Source organism: Schistocerca piceifrons, chromosome 9, assembly GCF_021461385.2.
Source record: "Schistocerca piceifrons isolate TAMUIC-IGC-003096 chromosome 9, iqSchPice1.1, whole genome shotgun sequence".
Classification (NCBI taxonomy): domain Eukaryota; kingdom Metazoa; phylum Arthropoda; class Insecta; order Orthoptera; family Acrididae; genus Schistocerca; species Schistocerca piceifrons.
Genome location: NC_060146.1, coordinates 218665049 through 218691147, shown reverse-complemented (window position 1 = coordinate 218691147; position 26099 = coordinate 218665049). Strand labels below are relative to the sequence as shown.

The window sequence follows — 26099 nt, the reverse complement described above, 5'->3', positions numbered from 1 at the left end:
AAAAATATTTGCCTCATTTGCAACTAATAACAAATGATTTAGTTTGTCACTTAATCACCACCTTAAAATTTGTAAATAAAAATAAATGTTTCAGTATCTTGTTCAGTGCTCAAATATTTAGTTTGATCATAAAATTATCAAAGTGAGTAATGATTTATTGCAATTTGTGATTGAGACAGTTTAAATACATTTAACATTTATTGTGTGTCATGTAGTTCCAGCAATATCATAGAGTGCAATAATGCCTGGCTATCAAAGCAGTACTTGCGTGCAGAAGGCGACATGTTTGCAAGTACCGTCACATACTTCTAATCCACTGACCTGTTGCGGCTCAGGAACACTGACACCCAACACATGGGCCCTGAACGTCAACGTGCAGCTGCCATCATCCTACATGAGCCCCGCTCCGTCACCAGACGAGCTGGTGATCCAGCAGCGGGGACGGCGCCGGGGTCCCGTCAACTGGAGCCCCGACCTCGACGCGCACAAGCGGGAGGGCATCCCGATGGGTGCGCGCACACCCAGCCCCGTCAAGTCCAACATTGTCCTGCGGTCGACACCCCGCAAGAGACTCATGCTCTCAGACCCGAAGGAGCTTTTCACGACACCTGAAAAGATGCGCAAGGTAAGTTTTGTGGAACTTGATATTTTACCTAGCAGTAATGTAAGTTGCCCTTTCGGGCTTCCTCTAGCAAGTTGGGAGTATGCAAAATAGTAGAATTTGCAGAAAACAACTTTACATAAATTGTTGGTACACTCAGTCAGTATGGTATGTCATGCTTGTAAAATACCGACACATTATCTACAGAAGAATGGATGAACTGGTGGAACTCATCTGCAGAGCAGATCACTTTGGTCTTTGAAGAAATTTAGGAAAAAGTGAGGCAATACTGATCGTAAGACTTACCTTACAAGAGGAGCGTCTGACATCTGGGTCATTCGTTTTTATTGTTTTGTGGGTACTTTATGTATTGAATATACATGTTTCATCTTTTTGCTAGATACTCTCCAGTTTTTGAAAAATAAGAGAGTAAAGTTCACATCAGAAAATTGTATTTTCAATACTATAAATTGAAATATTCTCTAAAAAGAAAAAAATTAAAAATATATAATGGGGTCCAAAATTAATGTTATTAACATTTCTGTTTTTTCATGCTATAACCTGGATACCCTTCACTCTACATGTTTAGCAGAGTGCGGTTGACGGTCGAGGAATTCTGCTATGCTATTGAATCATCATAGTAGTTCATGTATTGAGTCCACATTGAGAGCTACTTGGCAACTGGAATAAAACTTGTTAATATCAAACTATTTCATATCACTGTGTGTGTGTGTGTGTGTGTGTGTGTGTGTGTGTGTGTGTGTGTGTGTGTGTGTGTGTGTGTGTGTGTGTGTGTGTGGGGGGGGGGGGGGGGGGGTGCAGGTATGTGTGTGGGTGTGTGCGTGCACTGCCAAAATGGCAGATAATAAACAACCTTTGACAAGTTTGCCAGCAGAATGTAAAGTTCAAAATGTTGATGTTGCAGATATCAGTGAAAACACGAGCAAAGAAAGCAGACAAGGTAGTGTTGGTGCTACAAAAGTTTCCTCAAATTTATTTAGGGACAATGGCTTCACACTACCAGTCATTCCAAGTGTGGAAAGGCTGCTTCCGGATGCCATGAAGAGTGCAGGGTGCAGCCAACTGCAGGTGGTGGCTCATGTCGGTACCAATGATGTATGTTGCTTTGTACTGGAGGAGATTCTCTCCGGTTTTGGGCGGCTAGCGAAATGGTAGAGATTGCCAGTCTTGCTTGTGAGATTAAGGCGGAGCTCACCATCTGCAGTATTTTCGATAGAACTGACTGTGGTCCTTTGGTGCAGAGCCGAGTGGAGGGTCTGAACAGAGGCTCAGGTGGTTCTGTAACCATGTAGGCTGCAGATTCCTTGACTTGCGCCATCGGGTGGTAGATTTCCAGGTTCCACTTAAGTCAGGAGTCCACTATACACAGGAAGTGACTACACGGGTAGCGGGGGCTGTGTGGAAGGGACTGGGCAGTTTTTTCGGTTAGGGGGCCTCAGGGAACCACAGACAGGGTGTCCGTCTAAAAGGAGGCAGGTAAAACACAGTAAGATAATTGTAGAAATGATGGGTAATGTAGTTGTAAATTGTCGTTGCTGTGTTGGGAAAGAACCAGAGCTCAAAGCCCTAATAGAAAGCACTGAAGCTCAAATAGTTGTAGGTACAGAAAGCTGGCTAAAACTGGAAATAAGCACAGCAGAAATTTTTTCTCACAATCTAACAGTGTTGAGAAAGGATGGATTAAATACAATTGGTGGTGGAGTATTTATTGCTATCAGAAGTAGTTTGCCTTGTAGTGAAATTGAAGTAGATAGTTCTTGCGAAATAGTATGGGTAGAGGTTATACTTGACAATCGGACTAATGTACTAAGTGGGTCATTGTTCCAAACCCCAACTCAGAAGATATAGTTGCTGAACAGTTCAAAGAAAACTTGAGTCTCATTTCAAGTGGGTACCCCAGTCAGTGGTGACTTTAATCTACCCTTGATATGCTGGAAAATTATACGTTTAAAGCCAGTGGCAGGCATAAAACATCAACCGAAATTGTACTGAATGCTTTCTAAAAAAATTATTTTAACATTTAGTTCACGAGCCTACTTGAAGCGTAAATGGTTGTGAAAGTGTACTTGACCTCTTAGCAACAAATAATCCTGGATAAATAGTGAGTATTGTGACGAATACAGGAATTAATGACCACAAGGCAGTAGCTGCTAAGCTGAATACTGTAACTCCTACAACCATCTAAAAGAAACACAAACTACATCTATTTAAAAAAGCCGATATAGTCTGAATGCCTTTTTAAGTGACAGTCTGCACTCCTTCCGATCTGATCATGTAAGTGTAGAAAAGTTGTGGAATGATTTCAAAGAGAGAGAATCAACAGCAATTGAAATATATACCACGTAAATTAATAAGTCATGGTACTGATACCCCATGGCACACAGAATGGGTCAGATCGCTGTTGCAGAAGCAACGAAAAAAGCCTGCCAAATTTAAGATTGTAAAATCCCCAAGATCGGCAAACTTTAGCAAATGTTCGAAATATAGTGCTGCTTCAATGTGAGGCGCTTTCAATAATTTCCACAACAAAACTGTTCTAGAAATCTGACAGAAAACCTAAAGAGATATTGTTCTTGTGAAACACAACAAGCTCTTCACACTCACGAAGTAATGAGTGCTATTGACAGGGGATGTCAGATTGATTACATATTTTTAGATTTCCAAAAGGCTTTAGACACCATTCTTCACAAGCAGTCTTCCAAGCAAACTGCGTGCCTATGGAATATCACCTCATTTGTGTGACTGGATTCATGATTTCCTGTCAGAAAGGTCACAGTCAGTAGTAATAGATGGAAAGTCATCGAGTAAAACAAAAATAATAATCCAGCGTTCCACAAGGAAGTGTTATTGGTGAGAAATACGTAGAACATAGATTAAAGCAGTCTTTAATGTAAAAATATAATTGCTAGTAAGTCTACTTGCTTTACTTTTATTTCAAAATGGCACTTAAAAAGACATGCTTCATAGCTAATGCAATAACACCAAACAGCTAACATGAAAGTGAAAACATTTGCCTTATGCACCGAAGTACAACTGTGCATTGCAAAGGCAGTAAAATGACAATGTAAATATGCAAATATGGTATGGTATGTTTACATCTTCATTATTTTACTGCCTTTTCAATCTATCCACCATGTTGTCTACACAATTGTAGTACTGTATATCTAAAAAGAAAGATGATGAAACTTACCAAACAAAAGCGCTGGCAGGTCGATAGACGCACAAACAAACACAAACATACACACAAAATTCTAGCTTTCGCAACCAATGGTTGCCTCGTCAGGAAAGAGGGAAGGAGAAGGAAAGACAAAAGGATATGGGTTTTAAGGGAGAGGGTAAGGAGTCATTCCAATCCCGGGAGCGGAAAGACTTACCTTAGGGGGAAAAAAGGACAGGTATACACTCGCGCACACACACACATATCCATCCACACATACACAGACACAAGCAGACATTTGTAAAGGCAAAGAGTTTGGGCAGAGATGTCAGTCGGGGCGGATGTACAGAGGCAAAGATGAAGTTGAAAGACAGGTGAGGTATGAGCGGCGGCAAATTGAAATTAGAAATTAGCGGAGATTGAGGCCTGGCGGATAGCGAGAAGAAAGGATATGCTGAAGGGCAAGTTCCCATCTCCGGAGTTCTGACAGGTTGGTGTTAGTGGGAAGTATCCAGATAACCCGGACAGTGTAACACTGTGCCAAGATGTGCTGGCCGTGCACCAAGGCATGTTTAGCCACAGGGTGATCCTCATTACCAACAAACACTGTCTGCCTGTGTCCATTCATGCGAATGGACAGTTTGTTGCTGGTCATTCCCACATAGAACGCTTCACAGTGTAGGCAGGTCAGTTGGTAAATCACGTGGGTGCTTTCACACGTGGCTCTGCCTTTGATCGTGTACACCTTCCGGGTTACAGGACTGGAATAGGTGGTGGTGGGAGGGTGCATGGGACAGGTTTTACACCGGGGGCGGTTACAGGGGTAGGAGCCAGAGGGTAGGGAAGGTGGTTTGGGGATTTCATAGGGATGAACTAAGAGGTTGCGAAGGTTAGGCGGACGGCGGAAAGACACTCTTGGTGGAGTGGGGAGGATTTCATGAAGGATGGATCTCATTTCACGGCAGGATTTGAGGAAGTCGTATCCCTGCTGGAGAGCCACATTCAGAATCTGATCCAGTCCCGGAAAGTATCCTGTCACAAGTGGGGCACTTTTGGGGTTCTTCTGTGGAAGGTTCCGGGTTTGAGGAGATGAGGATGTGGCTCTGGTTATTTGCTTCTGTACCAGGTCGGGAGGGTAGTTACGGGATGCAAAAGCTGTTTTCAGGTTGTTGGTGTAATGGTTCAAGGATTCCGGACTGGAGCAGATTCGTTTGCCACGAAGACCTAGGCTGTAGGGAAGGGACCGTTTGATGTGGAATGGGTGGCAGCTGTCATAATGGAGGTACTGTTGCTTGTTGGTGGGTTTAATGTGGACGGACGTGTGAAGCTGGCCATTGGACAGGTGGAGGTCAACGTCAAGGAAAGTGGCATGGGATTTGGAGTAGGACCAGGTGAATCTGATGGAACCAAAGGAGTTAAGGTTGGAGAGGAAATTCTGGAGTTCTTCTTCACTGAGAGTCCAGATCACGAAAATGTCATCAATAAATCTGTACCAAACTTCGGGTTGGCAGGCCTCGGTAACCAGGAAGGCTTCCTCTAAGCGACCCATGAATAGGTTGGCATACGAGGGGGCCATCCTGGTACCCATGGCTGTTCCCTTTAATTGTTGGTATGTCTGGCCTTCAAGCGTGAAGAAGTTGTGGGTCAGGATGAAGCTGGCTAAGGTAATGAGGAAAGAGGTTTTAGGTAGGGCGGCAGGTGATCGGCGTGAAAGGAAGTGCTCCATCGCAGCAAGGCCCTGGACATGCGGAATATTTGTGTATAAGGAAGTGGCATCAATGGTTACAAGGATGGTTTCCGGGGGTAACAGACTGAGTAGGGATTCCAGGCGTTTGAGAAAGTGGTTGATGTCTTTGATGAAGGATGGGAGACTGCATGTAATGGGTTGAAGGTGTTGATCTACGTAGGCAGAGATGCGTTCGGTGGGGGCTTGTTAACCAGCTACAATGGGACGGCCGGGATGATTGGGTTTGTGAATTTTGGGAAGAAGGTAGAAGGTAGGGGTGCGGGGTGTTGGTGGGGTCAGGAGGTTGATGGAGTCGGGTGAAAGGTTTTGTAGGGGGCCTAAGGTTCTGAGGATTCCTTGAAGCTCCGCCTGGACATCAGGAATGGGATTGCCTTGGCAAACTTTGTAAGTAGTGTTGTCTGAAAGCTGACGCAGTCCCTCAGCCACATACTCCCGACGATCAAGTACCACAGTTGTGGAACCCTTGTCCGCCGGAAGAATGACGATGGATCGGTCAGCCTTCAGATCACGGATAGCCTGGGCTTCAGCAGTGGTGATGTTGGGAGTAGGATTAAGGTTTTTTAAGAAGGATTGAGAGGCAAGGCTGGAAGTCAGAAATTCCTGGAAGGTTAGGAGAGGGTGATTTTGAGGAAGAGGAGGTGGGTCCCGCTGTGACGGAGGACGGAACTGTTCCAGGCATGGTTCAATTTGGATAGTGTCTTGGGGAGTTGGATCATTAGGAGTAGGATTAGGATCATTTTTCTTCGTGGCAAAGTGATATTTCCAGCAGAGAGTACGGGTGTAGGACAGTTAATTTGTCCTACGCCCGTACTCTCTGCTGGAAATATCACTTTGCCACGAAGAAAAATGATCCTAATCCTACTCCTAATGATCCAACTCCCCAAGACACTATCCAAATTGAACCATGCCTGGAACAGTTCCGTCCTCCGTCACAGCGGGACCCACCTCCTCTTCCTCAAAATCACCCTCTCCTAACCTTCCAGGAATTTCTGACTTCCAGCCTTGCCTCTCAATCCTTCTTAAAAAACCTTAATCCTACTCCCAACATCACCACTGCTGAAGCCCAGGCTATCCGTGATCTGAAGGCTGACCGATCCATCGTCATTCTTCCGGCGGACAAGGGTTCCACAACTGTGGTACTTGATCGTCGGGAGTATGTGGCTGAGGGACTGCGTCAGCTTTCAGACAACACTACTTACAAAGTTTGCCAAGGCAATCCCATTCCTGATGTCCAGGCGGAGCTTCAAGGAATCCTCAGAACCTTAGGCCCCCTACAAAACCTTTCACCCGACTCCATCAACCTCCTGACCCCACCAACACCCCGCACCCCTACCTTCTACCTTCTTCCCAAAATTCACAAACCCAATCATCCCGGCCGTCCCATTGTAGCTGGTTAACAAGCCCCCACCGAACGCATCTCTGCCTACGTAGATCAACACCTTCAACCCATTACATGCAGTCTCCCATCCTTCATCAAAGACACCAACCACTTTCTCAAACGCCTGGAATCCCTACCCAGTCTGTTACCCCCGGAAACCATCCTTGTAACCATTGATGCCACTTCCTTATACACAAATATTCCGCATGTCCAGGGCCTTGCTGCGATGGAGCACTTCCTTTCACGCCGATCACCTGCTGCCCTACCTAAAACCTCTTTCCTCATTACCTTAGCCAGCTTCATCCTGACCCACAACTTCTTCACTTTTGAAGGCCAGACATACCAACAATTAAAGGGAACAGCCATGGGTACCAGGATGGCCCCCTCGTATGCCAACCTATTCATGGGTCGCTTAGAGGAAGCCTTCCTGGTTACCCAGGCCTGCCAACCCGAAGTTTGGTACAGATTTATTGATGACATTTTCGTGATCTGGACTCACAGTGAAGAAGAACTCCAGAATTTCCTCTCCAACCTTAACTCCTTTGGTTCCATCAGATTCACCTGGTCCTACTCCAAATCCCATGCCACTTTCCTTGACGTTGACCTCCACCTGTCCAATGGCCAGCTTCTCACGTCCGTCCACATTAAACCCACCAACAAGCAACAGTACCTCCATTATGACAGCTGCCACCCATTCCACATCAAACGGTCCCTTCCCTACAGCCTAGGTCTTCGTGGCAAACGAATCTGCTCCAGTCCGGAATCCTTGAACCATTACACCAACAACCTGAAAACAGCTTTTGCATCCCGTAACTACCCTCCCGACCTGGTACAGAAGCAAATAACCAGAGCCACATCCTCATCTCCTCAAACCCGGAACCTTCCACAGAAGAACCCCAAAAGTGCCCCACTTGTGACAGGATACTTTCCGGGACTGGATCAGATTCTGAATGTGGCTCTCCAGCAGGGATACGACTTCCTCAAATCCTGCCCTGAAATGAGATCCATCCTTCATGAAATCCTCCCCACTCCACCAAGAGTGTCTTTCCGCCGTCCACCTAACCTTCGCAACCTCTTAGTTCATCCCTATGAAATCCCCAAACCACCTTCCCTACCCTCTGGCTCCTACCCCTGTAACCGCCCCCGGTGTAAAACCTGTCCCATGCACCCTCCCACCACCACCTATTCCAGTCCTGTAACCCGGAAGGTGTACACGATCAAAGGCAGAGCCACGTGTGAAAGCACCCACGTGATTTACCAACTGACCTGCCTACACTGTGAAGCGTTCTATGTGGGAATGACCAGCAACAAACTGTCCATTCGCATGAATGGACACAGGCAGACAGTGTTTGTTGGTAATGAGGATCACCCTGTGGCTAAACATGCCTTGGTGCACGGCCAGCACATCTTGGCACAGTGTTACACTGTCCGGGTTATCTGGATACTTCCCACTAACACCAACCTGTCAGAACTCCGGAGATGGGAACTTGCCCTTCAGCATATCCTTTCTTCTCGCTATCCGCCAGGCCTCAATCTCCGCTAATTTCTAATTTCAATTTGCCGCCGCTCATACCTCACCTGTCTTTCAACTTCATCTTTGCCTCTGTACATCCGCCCCGACTGACATCTCTGCCCAAACTCTTTGCCTTTACAAATGTCTGCTTGTGTCTGTGTATGTGTGGATGGATATGTGTGTGTGTGCGAGTGTATACCTGTCCTTTTTTCCCCCTAAGGTAAGTCTTTCCGCTCCCGGGATTGGAATGACTCCTTACCCTCTCCCTTAAAACCCATATCCTTTTGTCTTTCCTTCTCCTTCCCTCTTTCCTGACGAGGCAACCATTGGTTGCGAAAGCTAGAATTTTGTGTGTATGTTTGTGTTTGTTTGTGTGTCTATCGACCTGCCAGCGCTTTTGTTTGGTAAGTTTCATCATCTTTCTTTTTAGATATATTTTTCCCACGTGGAATGTTTCCCTCTATTATATTCATATCATTGTAGTACTGTGGTTTATGTAGTGCATGTTTCTGTGTTAGCTACAAGGCATTTGCTGAGAAGCGGGTGGGTAGAATTGTTAATCCACGTGTTTGGTTTTGGACAGATTCGAACTATGTTTCAGCATGTCAAAAAGTAATGTTGCAGAGAGGATTTCAACATCCCACAGTGCCTGACAGTGACTGTCAGAATTGAAACCTCACTAAAAAATTTAATAACAGAGTGCATTCAAAAATTAAACTTTGATACATGTGTGAAATTATTATTAAATAAAAAATATATGCATGAATAATAGTGTTTGCTCTCAAGAAGTAAAAAAAAAAGTATTTTATTTTCTATTTGACACATTTGCACCAAATTTTAAGTTTTTTGAATACTGGAACTTTCGTGTAGTTAGTAATTAGAACTAAAAAGGTGTTATTTTTATTAACATTATGAATAAATATTTCTTAATTAGGGTTTCTATTAAGTGCAGGATTTAAATAAAACAAAAAGGTTGCTACTAGTGAGATACAAACCTGGAGCCTGAAGATTAACACTTTCATGCTCTGTTCAGCTACAGATAAACACTCTAATGTGTTATAAATATTTTGTAATTAACAGTACTTCGAAATTTACAAACAGTCAGTTTTAGTCGAAGGCAGTTTAGAGTTTGACAATTGCCTCATATTGCATTAGGAAACTGATGATGTGGTGCGCTGAGCTTCAAATTGTGTAAGTGTGGAGAAAATCAAAGAAAGCAAAGCAGTCTGTGAATTGCCCTCTCCAGCTCAAATTAAAAACATCATAAAGGTTTGCATCACCTCAGTTTAGAGAGTTCTGGAATGTGTACAGAAAACTGGAATAGAGGTCAACATAAACATCATAAGCAATAGCTTATGAAAACCACACTTTGCATGTTATACCACCATACAGCTAGACCTTCAAAGGTGGTGGTCCAGATTGCTGTACACGCAAGCATGTCCTCTTGCATTGATGCATGCCTGTTTTCGTCGTGGCATACTATCCGCAAGTTCATCAAGGCACTGTTGGTTCATATTGTCCCACTCCTCAACGGCGATTCGGTGTGGATCCCTCAAAGTGGTTGGTGGGTCATGTTGTCCATAAAGAGCCCTTTTCAATCTATCCCAGGCGTGTTTGATAGGGTTCATGTCTGGAGAACATGGTAGCCACTCTAGTCGGGTGACGTCGTTATCCTGAAGGAAGTCATTCACAAAATGTGCACAATGGGGTGAGAATTGTCGTCCGTGAAGACAAATGCACGCCAATATGCTGCCGATATGGTTGCACTATCAGTTTGAGGATGGCATTCACGTATCGTACAGCCGTTACAGCACCTTCCGTGACCACCAGTGGCATACGTCGGCCCCACGTAATGCCACCCCAAAACAGCAGAGAACCTCCACCTTGCTGCACTTACTGGACAGTGTGTCTAAAGCATTCAGCCTGACTGGGTTGCCTCAAAACATGTCTCTGACGATTGTCTGGTTGAAGGCGTATGCGACACTCATCGGTGAAGAGATGCCAATCCTGAGTGGTCCATTTGGCATTTGTTGGGCCCATCTTTACTGCACTGCATTGTGTAGTGGTTGCAGAGGTGGATATTGCTATTGGCGTTGGGAGTGAAGTTGCACATCATTCAGCCTATTGCACACAGTTTGAGCTGTAACACGACATCCTGTAACTGTGTGAAGCGGCTTATTCAACATGGTGGCATTGCTGTTAGGGTTCCTCTGAACCATAATCCGTAGGTAGCTGTCATCCACTGCAGTGTATCCCTTGGGCAGTCTGAGTGCGGCATGTCATTGTCAGTTCTTGTCTCACTGTATTTCCTCCATGTCTGAACAACATCGCTTTGGTTCACTCAGAGATGCCTGGACACTTCCCTTGAGAGCCCTTTCTGGCACAAGGTAACAATGCAGATGTGATCGAACTGGTGTGTGTGTGTGTGTGTGTGTGTGTGTGTGTGTGTGTGTGTGTGTGTGTGTGTGCGTGCGCGCGCACAAAAAGACAATTTTCTCAAATTTTACTACAATTTTTAGTCACTGCCAGATAAACATGACAAGATAAAGGATTTAATTTTTAAGATTATGTTTTCAATTCCATCAGCTGTCACCGTCACTGAAGGGGTCACCTGGTGTGAAGAAGGGCCGTGTCGAGAAACCGACTTTGACGTACAACGGCCCTATACAGCTGGGGCTGAAAGGACTGTCTCAAGAGCAGCTCATCGGCATTGTACAGTCACTCATCGACAGACACCCGAACCTGGAAGATGTAAGCACTGAATATTCATTTCTTTATTTCTTAATGATCCATATCGTTTTTTGGAACTGCTGGCAGCAACACTTTCTAAAAGTAAGTTCTGGGCAGCTTATACTGTCAAATTTTCAGATTTTCTGAGTTCAGTTTTCATTTTCATGTTATAAGAACTCTCACTAGATGCAGCATGGACTTAGACATTTTGGGAGGGCAGTCAGTTATCGTTTACTATGGTGTGTGATACTTCACGTAGGCACATGCCAGACTTATTGAGGTGAGCCGTCGAAGTATGACATCAGTCAACCACATTACACAATTTATTAATGGGCTGTACGCATTCTGCACAGGTATCATGATGGAGGTGTCTTAGGTGGTGCAAATGAGACATTGCTGCTTGGTGGGTGGTCGCTTCCTACTGCTCTTGACAACTGTCTTCTTTCCTGAGATTGACTGAAAGCATTTTGGGTGGCAAAACCATAAAAATGTTTATATGGGTTTACTTTTTATATATTATGTAATAATAGGTCTCCAATCCCTGCTTGTGAAATGACTTTCCAATTGTTCATATAATAATGAGGCTTTATTATGTAACAAACTACAGATATGCATTTTGACTAGAGAGTTAATTCGCACTAACTCAAATTATACAAAGCTCTTGACAGCAATGTTATCCATTATTAATTTGTATCTTTTCTTGTAAGATTCTGAGCAGAACATCCCCTCCATCCTAGAGCAGTACACACAGCATTTGTAGCTCCTTGCTGAATCTGGTGATCTTGTAAGAGATCTGTTGGCAAGCTCCAGTTGCTGTATGTTGCCCAAGGAGTGCCTCAAGTCAAAAACACAAATATTTGCACTGATACACTGTCTTGCGTTTTAAAATTTTATTTAAACCTCATACTTCACGACAGTAGCAATTACATACATGGTTCGTAATTTATAAACAATGACAAGGGTACAGAACACTCGGTACCTGTAGGATTCGTGAGAAACAACTCAAGTTAACTTCAGAAAAAATTCAGTACCCTCACAAAATTCTTGCAAAAAAATAGGTGTGTTGTGCATTTCATGGCTGCTGTCACAGTTTAAAAGTTTTCCATTGTTTCTTTTCATGAACTGCACCATGGTAAAAGTGGGAAGAGTTGAAACCAGTTCAATATGTTCAGCCATATTCAATGAGCAGTGGGAGATGGCTGCTGTCACAGTTTAAAAGTTTTCCATTGTTTCTTTTCATGAACTGCACCATGGTAAAAGTGGGAAGAGTTGAAACCAGTTCAATATGTTCAGCCATATTCAATGAGCAGTGGGAGTTCAGCTGTGTGTTGGTGTTCCTAAGAAAGTGTTAGTGTGCTTTGTTGCCAGCATGTCTGTGTTTGTGCCTTCAGATCTAAGCATTGTGACAAAGTAAAGATAGAGCTGCAAGAATTTAAAATTTTGAGAGGTAACAGTACTATCCCCTAAAGTAGTGAGACAGGTTTATAATTGGCTCAGGAAAGGCTGGCTCTTTCAACACATAAGTACTTGTGAAAAGGTGTAATTATGTGTAAATGTAGACTTTCCCAGTATGTATTACTAAGGAAAAGTTCTTGGATTCCCACAACATCCAGATAATGACTGACAGTGGTATAAACATAGTATATTAATGCTGTCATCTGGCTGGAAACCAAAGAGCTTTTAAAGTTCCTATTAGTCTTACTTAACAATTACATTTTTAACATTTTAGCTTTTACTAATAAGATTTTGTGTGTGTGTGTGTGTGTGTGTGTGTGTGTGTGTGTGTGTGTGTGTGTGTGTGTGTGTTGTTTTTTATAAATACAAATGGTTTTTCAGGAAGTCAGGGATATTATGCCAGGTCCTGATCTGCGACCCCTTGAAGAGCAATTGTCGTATTTGAAGAAAAACATATTCAAATCACTGCCGACCTCTCGCCTCACATCAAAGACTGATTCACCTGCTTACAGCAGGGCAGCTGTACATCTTGCTGCCTTCAAGGTTTGTATCAGTCAATTTTCTGTGCTAAGTAGCTCTGCACACTTTAAAATGGTTAAATAGAAATATGAAACAACTCAAAAGTTGTAAATTGTGATGCAGTTAGGTATCAGAATCCACATTATTAAGCGATGTGGTGCTCAGTGAACTACATTTGTTTATTGATTAATTTATAATTTTTTTCTGTTTATCTTTACACCCAAGTAAAGAAGTTAGAAATGTCACATGATGGTGTGGCCATGTAGTGGCGATGGTGGTGGTATACATCTTAGTGTTGCAGATCCCTTTATTTGTCCCCATCACATCATAATCCTTCACTTAGATTTTAGCCTGAAATTTGAAGAGGATTGATTTTTAGCAGACCCTACTGAAATTCAGTGCCATGATCTCTCCTTTGATGTACTACTTAAAACCAGAAAATGTGCCAAGGTAAAATTGCTTGTGACAAATAAGTATCCTGCCGCAGTAATTGTGATGCTGCCTTAATGGCCAACCAATGACAAAACATTGCCAACTTCTCTATATTGAAATCACAATCAAATCAGAATCTCGAGGTGTTTTCAGACTTAAACTTAGAAACTATTATTTAAAGACAAATATGCTCTCGTGTATCTACAGTTTCTATCTTTATTTTATGTAATACTTGCTGGTAATTTTTTAATTAGATAATTTCATAAATAACTTCATCAATAATTGATTGTTTTCATTATTGGTAATTTTGTTGTTTTAGGGCCTGATGATGGTATAATACATTCTGTCGTGTGACATTTGTGTGACCACCTGCCAAAGGCTTGAATAACCCATTTTTGCAGCACAAACCGTTGAGACATGAAGCAAGAGTATCAGTGAGGTTCTGGAACAGGGTGTATACGACCCGGGACAACCGGGAGATCCAGGAAACACCCAGGAATTTTTTCATCCGGGAGAAAACTGAGAAAAACCCGGGAATTTTTTAGAATTCCGGAAATTTTTCATTGTTTTAGTTTTCAGTTACATTTTTGGTATTTTGACTGGTTAGAACCAATACTCTAAAAAAGAATATTACTGTATACCGCTTCTGCAGAATAGTACTGCAGGAACAAAACATGAACAAGAGGGGGGGGGGGGACGAAAATAAAAGTTAAGTCGCAAAGGAAATGCGCCGTATGCAACAAAACACAGTGCTCATACAAGGGTCTGCCAACAGCAAAGCTTTAGGAAGACTGTGCAATGCTTCTTAACAACAAATTGCCTCCGATGAGCGTGACATGACAGCAGTTTACATTAAATCCGATTTAATGCAAGATCTTTTATTGTTTTACACGTACAAACATACGGGCTGGCATCTGCTGAAACGAACCTATTTCTAAGAGGTCACGGGAAAATATTACGAATGGTGGTTTTGAAAAGATTTACTTTCAAAGTTAATTTCCTTTTATACAAGATGAACTATGTGCGAGAATGAACGAATTTCTTAAATCGCAGAGCGTTTGACTCTCATTTAAAAATCTGATCTTTGGGGATGACCACCTAGAAGAATTTCGGGCCCATGAGATCAGACATTTGGGTCGTTGTTAAAAATTTTACTGGCACATTTGTGTGATGTATCTTAAAGTGTAACATGCGCAAAAGAGATCAATATTATATGTGGAAGCTTAGCTTCTCTTGCAGCTTATTAATATTAGAGACTAATATTGTATGTGAAAGCTTTGCTTTTCTTGTAGCAACAATATGTATATTAAATTAAACCATATGTGGAAGCTTAGCTTCTCTTGCAGCTTATTAATCTTAGAGACTAATATTGTATGTGAAAGCTTTTCTTTTCTTGTAGCAACAATATATATATTAAATTAAACCATTAACTTTTCTTATTTGTGTGTTTGCGCTACTTAAGACTAATCTTGCTATTGGCTGACTACACGTGTCCTGTGCTATCATCATCCGGCGAGGTCATGTGACATGAGCTGTGACTGGCTTAAGAAAGCACGTCGCAATCTCGATTTCAATGCTTTGGAAAGTAACATGCGGTGTTTGGTGGAATTCGAATTTATACTTTCGTAACACGAAAATATGCAGCGTACATGTTGCTGCACATCAAAGATCTTTCCGAAACATTTTTTATTTTTTTCGTACACACATTCAAAGGAGAAACAGTACCCAACTTTCAGTTCCTGAATCCAGGTTAAAGGTGGCTACACATGTGACTGCAAGCTTGACAAGCATTTATGTCCGAACGTGTTTGCACAAGCGTGCTAGAATATGTGTAGGCCAAATTTGTGCAAGCATTAGGACCATACAAGCTTGACGCTTGATCAGATTTGGATTACTAGAGTTCGTGCAATTGTTAAAGTGTGTGCACTGTTCAGCACATGTACCGAGAATAGGGAGGCTTGTGGAAATGTTTGTTAGTTCTGACTCAGTGATTTGAGTTTTTGTTTCGTCCTGTTAAATTACATTCAGTACAAAGGTTGCACTGTAACATAGGAGCAGTCAGACTACAGTATTATATGGAGAAGAGGAGAAAAACAGTAGTACTGTGAGACAGTTTCCATAGCGGATAGTCAAGATAAGAATAATATTTTATTTCTTTAACCACACATTTTTGTACAAGCATGTTCCATGTGTACCCACATTGAGACACGTCCAAACTGCTGTAAGGACTGGGGGGGTAGTAGTTTGGAACATAGGAGGCCAAAGACAGTATATGTTGGTAAGATCTGTGCAGTCTTCAGTCCAGAAATGGTAGGTCTAGTTAGAAAGTACCTGGCAGAGGGTTCACAGAACCACTTTGAATATGTCAGCTGTCGCACTCTGGAATGGCACGTGGGAAAAATGAACACCTAAATCTTCCTATGTGAGCTCAGATTTCTATTATTTTAACATGGTGGACATTCCACTTTCTGTAGGTGAGAGCCAATAAAATATTTTCGCATTCAGTGGGGAAAGTTGGTGATAGAAATTTTGTGAAAAGATCTCGTCACAATGTGAGTTTACTTTTAGTGATTGTCACCCCAACTGTCTTATTGTATCCGTGACTGACTTCCACTATTTAGCTATTATACAAAACGAGCTGCCCTTCTTTGAACATTTTTGACAGATGTGTGTCCTGTCTGGTAAGGACACCGTACTGCGCGGTAGTATTTCGGAAGAGAAGTGTAATGTAGGCAATCTCTTTCGTAGACTTCTTGCATCTGCTAAGTGTTCTGCCAATAAAACACAATCTTTCTCTTTCCTTCTGTGACGGTTCCAGTTCGTTGTTTGTAATCCTTAAGTATTAGTAGAATTGGCAACCTTTAATATAATACCATGATGAAGATGTACAGATGAACTGAAATGAATAGGGCAATTAAAAATATGAAAAAAAATTTCGGGATCAGGGTAGTAAAAAGTGAATAAAACAAAACAATGTTACAGTATTCAGTGGAGAATTTGCTGGAAGTAAAGTACAGAAGATTGGTTGGAAAGAAGGGATGCGTTGACAAGTTCCCACCTATGAAGTTCAGGGAATCTGTTACCAGGTGGAGTGATCCAAATGACCCTTCTGTAGAGATCTGCACAGTTAAGATGAAAACCAGCCACCAGTCTCTAATCCACACTGCAACGAGTCTATTCGTATCCGTGAATATCAAAATTTTGTATAATTTCATAATGTATGTTAATTCACCATAGTCAGATATTTTTAATTTGGTAAATTTCCCCATTTAATAAGTGTTGCAATGTGTACTTCTAAATATATTGTAGAGAAATGTTGAGCATCTCTGATTTTATAGCAAACGTTATTTATGTGCATGCAGTGCAAATAGGGAGTCAATTTGAATAAAATCATTTTGGGTATTAGCCCACAAAACTATAAAACAAACCACTGACATTTAAACTGTCTCTGCAGTGATTCACTTCAAGAGAACGATCTGCTGGATTCTGGTGACAATCTTCCACTACTTAGTCAATTTTGGTTGTCGTGTGGTTCTTGGCATCACACTCATCTGCCTTTGCTACTCTGGCAGATGGTGGGTTGGCAATACTAAACCATCACTCATACAGAGGTGTTTTCCTGCAGTGAAGTACCATGTGGAGCTGCTAGCTGGCGAACGTGTGCCCCGTCAGACTGGGCTCGCCAGCGGCCTAGCCGTCAGCAACTTCTAGCCGCCGAAAGCCATTCGAATTGTAATATTGTCACTATCATTTCATTTTTAACCTCAGTTTGTCAGTGCAACTTCTAGCCGCCGAAAGCCATTCGAATTGTAATATTGTCACTATCATTTCATTTTTAACCTCAGTTTGTCAGTGATCTTCTGTGGGCAGATTTCATTGTTTTTACTGCGGATAAAAGTTGCTCACTCATATATGTAGGTCAAGAAATTGACATAATTGTAACTGCAAAAATTATGGTCAGGAAATTTTTTGTAGGCGTCTTAGACTTGCATGAAACATACCACGAAACTGCCCATCACACAGTAGGTATGAAAGCCCTAACTGTAGCTAAGCATCCTTCACTGAAAACCGTTGGACTGCTTTTCATAGATTTAAAATTAGCTACCCTCCACTTTTTTAAACATTGCACCAGAAGTATATTCGCTAGTGTCTTTGTAACGTCACTATACCATTTTCTTTTTAATCAGTATCTACATTTCTAAGGCTAAGATGAATCTGATAGGCACAAGAGTGTTACAATGAACTGTTTTGTTGCAGAAATTTGTCTTGGAGCAAGGCCGGCAGCTGGTGGAGAGCTGCCACTGGGAGGCAGTTGTGGACTACGTGTGCCTGGCGTGGGCGTATGTGAGGGCGACACCACTCTGGGACAACCCGCCGCACAACGCGACGCGCAAGCAGTGCTTCAAATCTCTGGTCGCCCAGTGCATGGCGGCCATCAAGAGGGGACAATGGACGCCCCAGCAGTGTGATGCAATGGTGAACAGGTGTGTGTGTGTGTGTGTGTGTGTGTGTGTGTGTGTGTGTGTGTGTGTGTGTGTGTGTGTGTGTGTGTGTGTGTGTGTGGGGGGGGGGGGGGGGGGATGATTCCATGATGAAATGCATCAATTCGAGGTAAGGGTTCCTATACTGGAAACAAGAGTTGAAAGTTATAAGCGAAAACAGTTTGGATACTTCTGACAGTGTAATACATGTATACTGGTAGTATTCTTGCTAAAATTGTAAGCTAGGCAACTTTCAGAGTTGACAGTATGAACCAAAATAAGGAAAAAATCTAGTAAGCACAGGTGCTAAAAGTATACCTGAGGTGCTGTAAGCACTTATTAATCTTCACTACCATGAAACACATCTCTGTTGAAAAAGTGCTCTTAGCTCCTCGGGTATGCATTTAGAGCCCATGTTTAGTTTTCTTGTTTTTGTTCGTACTACCACCTCTGAAAGTTGCCTACTGTACAGTATTAGCTAAACAGTACATGTATTCCACTGTCAGAGGTATCAGAACCTGTTTTGCATGTAACTTTAAACTCATTTGAATGTGGTGCAGCAACCTTTACCTCAAGTTGATAAAGTTATTCTTCTCCATCATCCTAGAAAGTTTGTAACATCGCACAATCTCCCTGCATATACATTCATTTACAGGTTCCAGTGCCTACAACTTTGACACTCTGTAGCACTGTTCGATGTTGTTTCCAGACATGTGTTTCTATGTCAGAGTTGATCTATTAAGTCCCATCTAGAAGTGTGTAACATGAATTGGGAAACATCCTGTGTATTTCCTTGTAGAAATACATAATTTAAAGCTAAAATGCCATTAGACTCAGAGTAAGAAAGCATGCAGCAAAGATGCATTGTCAAACACAAAATTCTTTATTGTACGTCTCATGTTGGTGTATAATGCTCTTGCAGAGCTTGGATATTGACTAGTTGCCTACGAAAGGGGGTATTGTCATGTTACCTACTAACCACAACCCCCAAATATGATGTGTCTACAGTAAAGTTTTTGAACATCTGGGTGTCAAGTCAGAAAAAATCCTAAAAACTAATCGTGCACCTCTTTCAGTATTTTTAGCACAATGAGATTAACCAAAGGAAACATTAAAACTACTAAGGGCATCGGGTTGATTGGCTGCTATTCGTGAATCCAGTTGGGTTTAGTAAATAACTTAGCTTTGCAAGAGTATTGTGTCAACATGAGATGTACAACAAGAATCTTTCGTAAAATTCAATAATGAAAAATCAGGGGTTCAAGGTAAGAATATTACAAAAAGGATAGTTGCTACTTACCATCTACTAGAGATGCTAAGCCGCAGAGAAGCAAAACAGAGACTGGCAGAAAGTTAGCATTCATTGAAGATCTCTCTCTCTCTCGCTCTCGTGCACACGCACTCACACACACAACCACAATTCAGAAAAGCTGGTGTTTGAGGGAAGAATCCAGATGGCGTAGGCTCTGAAGCAGTCATTGGAATGAAGAATGTTACACTGTACACCGTGCTTGGCAGTGGGATGGTTCATTTATTTCTTGGCCACAGGTGGTCAGTGGCCATTCATGCAGGTAGACAGCTTGTCAGTTGTCCTTTCCATGTAGAATGCAGCATCTTATTTGCAGCTTAGTTAGTAGATCATGTGACTGGTTTCACAGGTAGTGCTGCCTTTGATGGGATAAGTGATGTTAGTGACCAGACTGGAGTAGATAGTGGTGGGAGCATGTGTAGAACACGTCTTGCATCTAGGTCTGTTACAGGCGTATGAGCCATGAGATACGGGGTTGGGAGCAGGAGTTGTGTAAGGATGGATGAGTAAACAGGGTGAGTTACTATTACCACCAAGAATAACTTGGAAAGTATGATAGGAGCTGTAAAGTTTATGAGACAAAAGTTGCATGGTGCAACAGGGGGTTGTTAGGTGGGGTTGCTTCAGAGAAATAAAGGTAAACTTTTTTTTTTTTTTTTTGTTCGGTACTCGCTTTCTGATAGGGGCTATCAAGACAAATCCAATGATGTGTAACAGTAAGGTCTTTGAAGGTCAACAAGGTCACAAGAGTGGCATGCAACGTCCATTTACAGAAGGTGTTCGAAGCTATGACCATTGGTGTCAATGCACTGCTGCAATCTTCTTATCATAGATTGAGTGGTATTCCTTATCACACTGGCACTTACCGAAGCGCGTGCTCTGACAATTATCTCTTGCACATCTTCAGGTGTAGTTGGAACATCTTTATAAACAATGTCTTTTACGAATCCCCACAAGAAAAAAATCCAGAGGCGTAAAGTCTGGCAAACAACCCGGCCACGACACATCTCCTCCACGTCCAATCCCATGATTTGGGGATTCTCTGCAACTCATTTCTAGCCATCAACGAAAAATGTGCTAGATACCCTTCATGTTGATACCACATTCTGTTCCTTGTCCCTAAAGGTATTTATTTCAATAACAGACCTAATGTTTTTTGCAGGAATGTTGTGTACTTCCTAGCATTAACCGAGCGAGGTGGCACAGTGGCTTGCACACTGGACTCCCCCCCCTCCAAGGAGGTCCACAACTCTATTGTGGATACGTGTGTAGCGAGCACGGGACCCCAAGCTAATGTGGCCTTCCTTCCTTTCACGGCTGCATACCTTCCCTTTCCGCATCCTTCCCCATCCCCCACCTTCACCCCCGCCTCACCTCTGGCTCTTTCCTTCCCTTTCTCCCCCTCTGGGAGTATGGTTTGTGCCTACGTCCGGAGACGGACGCTCGTAAATGTACCGCATTCTTCGCCTTCCTTACTTGTATGTCTCCATCCTTCCTTTGTCCTTCTCTTTTCCTTACCTCTTCTCCTTACCTCTTCTCTTTACCCTTTTCTCCGCTGCGGCGTTTGAGACCTCTCTTCCTTCCTTTCCCTTTCCCTTTCTTCCTCCCTGTGCATGTCTGAAGGCCGACCCACGCCTTTTTGTGCGTAGCCGGTGACGGGGTAACGCGTAATTCCCCGCCCCGGGTAGACAGGTAGGAGACGTACGTACCCCCTGGTAACGGCCAGGCCCAGGGAGGGGTGATTACCCGAGCTGATACCTTCCGAAAGTGCCGATTGGTCCCTCCGTCCGTTTGTCGGGAGGTGTGACCTGAGGTGTGAACAATCACCTAAGGCGGGAGTGCCCTCAGAGAGGGCCCCCACAAGGGAGGAGAGCGCCATCAGAGACACCGGTAATCATGGGGGTTTCTTCCGCAATGGTTTCCTCACCTTCCACTATGTCTGCTCACAAGTGTAAGTTCACTGAGTCTCAGCCACAGACAGTTCTTCCATCATTGCCACAGTTCCTTTTTGTTTCTCGGTCTGACGAAGGTCACGACTTCTCCACGGTTAACCCTTTCATTATTCAGAAAGGTGTCGACGCAATTGCAGGTCCTGTAAAGTCTTGTTCCAGATTACGGAATGGCACCTTGTTAGACAGTCAGTGCCCTCCAGGCACAAAAATTGCTGCATACTTCACTCCTACACACCTTCCCTGTCCGGGTTGAAGCGCACCGCACTTAAAATTCCTCGCGTGGAGTCAGATATACACGCTCCCTCGATGGATTGTCTGATGAAGAAATTCAGCACTACCTGTCTGACCAGGGCGTAACGGCTGTTCATAGGGTTATGAAAAGGGTTGACACGAACCTCATTCCAACCCGCACTGTCTTCTTGACATTTGACAAAGTTCAGCTCCCATCGCAAATCAAAGCAGGCTATGAGATAATTTCCGTTCGCTCCTACCTCCCAAACCCTATGCGTTGCTATCGGTGTCAGCGGTTCAATCACACCAGCCAGTCCTGTTCCAATCCGGCCAAATGTGTTACGTGTGGCAAGGATGCCCATGAGGGTGCTTGTCCACCTCCATCCCCTCACTGCATCAACTGTATGGGTGACCAAGCTGCTTCCTCTCGAGATTGCCCCATTTTTAAGGACGAAAAGCTCATCCAGGAAATAAGAGTGAAGGAAAAGGTGTTGACCTTTGCTGCTCGAAAATTATTCGCCAGTCGACAGCCCACCGTGCCTCAGACAGGAAAATACAGCACTGTCCTTGCTTCTCCTCGGCCAACAAAGGAGGTGGCCACACAGACTTGCGACCTCACCTTTAGTACCACGGTCGTCAGATCGGCCAGCGCAAAGATCGCCCGTTCAACCTCACCACTTTCGCCTGCTCAATCTATGGCTCACCCTTCATCGGGTTCCGCTAAATCTCGAGCCCAAAAGTCAGACACCAAGACTTCGAAAAAAGAGCACACTCGTGAAGATTTTTTACGTACCCCAACTTCACAACCATCGGTTCCTCCTTCTTCTAAATATCATAATTCCAAGAAGGCTACAAAGAAACCCAGTTCATCTCCTTCTCTGCCAAGGCGTGTCCCATCTACAGCACCACTTGGCGGAATTCGCCCTCGGCCGTCTTCTGTGTCGCTGAGGCGCACTGCTGGCGGCCGATCAACCGGCCAATCGCTGGTGGCAGGAGCTGCTCCTGACCAACCTATGGATCAGGATCTTCTGCCTTCGGCTGAAAAGCCACTCCATGCTGTCGGTCGCAAGCTCTGAGCAGTTGTTGAGTTGACAGCAACTTTGGTCACATTCCTCCATTTTCTGTTCACCCTATGTCCATTATCCACTGGAATATCCACAGCATTCGAGCCAATCGGGATGAATTGTCGATCCTCTTACGATCCTACTCGCCGGTCATCTTCTGTCTTCAGGAAACAAAGCTGCGTCTCCATGACCGCTTTGTTCTCCCTCATTTTCAGGCCGTCTGATATGATCTCCCCTCTGTTGAAGGCACTCCAGCACATGGAGGACTCATGATTCTTCTCCATGAAACTCTCCATTATTACCCAATCCATTTAAACACTTCCTTCCAAGCTGTCGCCATCCGTCTTTCCCTTTCTGGATACACGTTCTCTCTTTGTACTGTATACATTCCATCGTCCACACCAATGGCACGAGCTGATCTCCTTCATCTTCTTGGTCAGCTTCCACCCCCCTATTTGCTGGTTGGGGACTTCAATGCCCACCACCCGCTTTGGGGATCTCCACATCCTTGTCCACGTGGCTCACTATTGCTAGACGTCTTCCACCAAGCGGATCTAGTTTGCCTCAACACTGGGGTCCCCACATTTTTGTCTGCCTCCACAACAAATTTATCTCATTAAGACCTTGCGGTCGGTACTGTTCCGCTAGCTCGGCGCTTCGAATGGTTCGCCCTTGATGATACACACTCGAGTGACCACTTTCCATGTGTCCTTAGATTGCAGCCTCAACTGCCATATATGCGGCCTCGTCGCTGGAAGTTTGTCCAAGCCGATTGGACACTTTTTCGTCTCTAGCGACATTCGATGACAGTCGCTTTCCCAGCGTCGACGATGAGGTCACACATATTACCGACGTTATTCTTACAGATGCGGAACGTTCAATACCACGCACCTCCGAATTGCCCCGGCGCCCCCCAGTTCCTTGGTGGAACGAGGCATGCCGTGATGCAATACGTGAGCGGCGACGTGCTCTTCGCATTTTCCGCCACCATCCTACTTTGGCCAACTGTATCCGCTATAAGCAGTTCCGTGCGCGATGCCGTCGCATCATCCGCGATAGCAAGAAGGCAAGCTGGAAATTCTTTATTAGCTCATTTAACACCTTCACTCCCTCCTCGGAAGTTTGGAGTCGGCTTAGACGGTTCTCAGGCGCGCCTAGTTTCTCCCCGGTCTCTGGGCTCACTGTCGTGCATGATACGTTAGTGGACCCCGTCGTAATGTCTAACTCATTGGGTCAACACTTTGCAGAGATTTCGAGCTCTTCAAATTACCCGCCAGCGTTTCTCCCGAAGAAACGTGCAGCGGAAGCGCGACATCTTGCTTTCTCCTCTCAAAATCGCGAAAGCTACAATACTGTTTTCTCCATGCGGGAACTCCAACATGCACTCTCTTCTTCTCGCTCCTCCGCCCTAGGGCCGGATGGTATCCATGTCCAAATGTTGTTGCCTTTATCAACCCATAGTCTGCGTTACCTCCTTCGCCTTTATAATCGAATTTGGACCGACAGTACTTTTCCCAGACGATGGCGGGAAGCTGTCGTCGTTCCCGTTCCGAAACCTGGAAAGGACAAACATCTCCCCTCTAGCTATCGCCCCATTTCTCTCACGAGTAGTGTGTGTAAGGTTTTGGAGCGTATGGTGAATTACCGTTTAGCTTGGTGGCTGGAATCCCCCAGTCTTTTAACACGTGCCCAATGCGGATTCCGAAAGCATCGTTCTGCAGTTTACCATCTTGTTGCTCTCTCCACTTATATCATGAACAATTTTCTCCGGAAACGCCAAACGGTAGCAATATTTTTTGATCTGGAGAAAGCATACGATACCTGTTGGAGGACAGGCATCCTCCGCACACTGTTCTCTTGGGGCTTTCGAGGCCGGCTGCCCCTTTTTCTTCGCGAATTTATGGCAGAGCGCACATTTAGGGTGCGGGTGAACACTACTCTCTCCTGTACTTTCTCCCAAGAAAACGGGGTACCCCAGGGCTCCGTGCTGAGTGTTGTACTGTTTGCCATCGCCATAAATCCAATTGTGGATTGTCTCCTTCCTGATGTCTCGGGCTCCCTCTTTGTGGACGATTTTGCGATCTACTACAGCTCTCAACGGACAGGCCTTCTTGAACGACGTCTTCAAGGATGTCTCGATCGCCTCCACTCTTGGAGCATCGAAACCGGCTTCCGTTTTTCTCCCAGTAAGACCGTTTGTGTTAATTTTTGGCGACGACAGGAGTTTCTTCCACCCTCCTTACATCTAGGACCTATCAACCTTCCGTTTTCAGATGTCGCTAAATTCTTGGGTCTTATGTTTGACAGAAAACTGTGCTGGTCCTCCCACGTTTCCTATCTTTCGGCTTGCTGTCTGTGATCCCTCAACACCCTCCGTGTCCTGAATGGTACCTCCTGGGGAGCGGACAGAGTGGTCCTTCTCCGCCTCTATCGCGCCTTAGTGCGCTCGAAATTGGACTATGGAAGCATAGTCTACTCATCTGCTCGGCCGTCTATTCTTCGGCGTCTTGACTCTATCCACCACCGAGGATTACGTTTAGTGTCTGGAGCTTTTTACACCAGCCCTGTGGAAAGCCTTTATGCTGAGACTGCTGAACCTCCGCTGTCCAATCAGCGAGCAGTCCTGAGTCGTTATGCTAGCCATCTGTCTTCCATGCCTGCTAATCCAGCCCATGTCATTTTTTTGACGCCTCCTTTGATGTAGGGTATGCAGGCCGCCCCTCCTCCCTACTACCACCGGGAGTCCGCTTCCGTCAACTGCTCCATTCTCTTTCCTTCCGCTTTCCTAAAACCTTCTTGACAACTTGGGGTACACCACCGCCTTGGCTCCGTCCCCGGATCTGCCTGCTCCGAGACCTTTGTCGATTTCCCAAGGATGGTACCCCTTCACTCATTTATCGTCAGGCATTTGCTGCTCTGTGCACAAATGACGGACGCCACATTTATTTACACCGATGGCTCGAAAACATCGTTAGGTGTAGGGAGTGCCTATATTGTTGGCGACACCCCAAATCACTTTCGGCTTCCCGACCAGTGTTCGGTTTATACTGCGGAGCTTTACGCTGTTCTCCAGGCTGTCCACTACATCCGCCGCCATCAGCGGATACAGTAAGTTATCTGCTCAGATTCTCTCAGCTCTCTCCTCAGTATCCAAGCTCTTTACCCTGTGCACCCTCTGGTCCACCGGATTCAGGACTGTCTGCGCTTGCTCCACCTGGGGGGGGCGTCTCGGTGGCGTTCCTCTGGCTCCCGGGACACGCTGGTATCTGTGGGAATGAGGCGGCTGATATAGCGGCCAAGGCTGCAGTCTCTCTTCTTCGGCCAGCTATTCAGTCGATTCCCTTCACTGATCTACGGAGTGTTTTATGTCGTAGAGTTGTTAATTTATGGCACGCGCATTGGTCGACACTTCCCCATAATAAATTGCAGGGCGTGAAAGCGCTTCCTTGTGCTTGGACCTCTTCCTCCCGAACGCGTCGTCGGGAGGAGGTAATTTTAACTAGACTTCG

The 26099-nt window shown here is 44.4% G+C and overlaps 1 protein-coding gene across 4 annotated transcripts in view; it reads left to right on the top strand.

Annotated features, from left to right (window-relative positions):
• LOC124716943 overlaps positions 1-26099 on the top strand; it is a 69846-nt gene that overhangs the window by 33209 nt on the left and 10538 nt on the right. For all 4 annotated transcript variants that reach the window (XM_047243526.1, XM_047243525.1, XM_047243528.1 and 1 more), the window contains 4 exons: positions 336-625; positions 11004-11168; positions 12984-13145; positions 17811-18037. In XM_047243526.1, coding sequence (XP_047099482.1) covers positions 336-625; positions 11004-11168; positions 12984-13145; positions 17811-18037 — 844 coding nt within the window. The remainder of the gene's footprint in view (positions 1-335; positions 626-11003; positions 11169-12983; positions 13146-17810; positions 18038-26099) is intronic.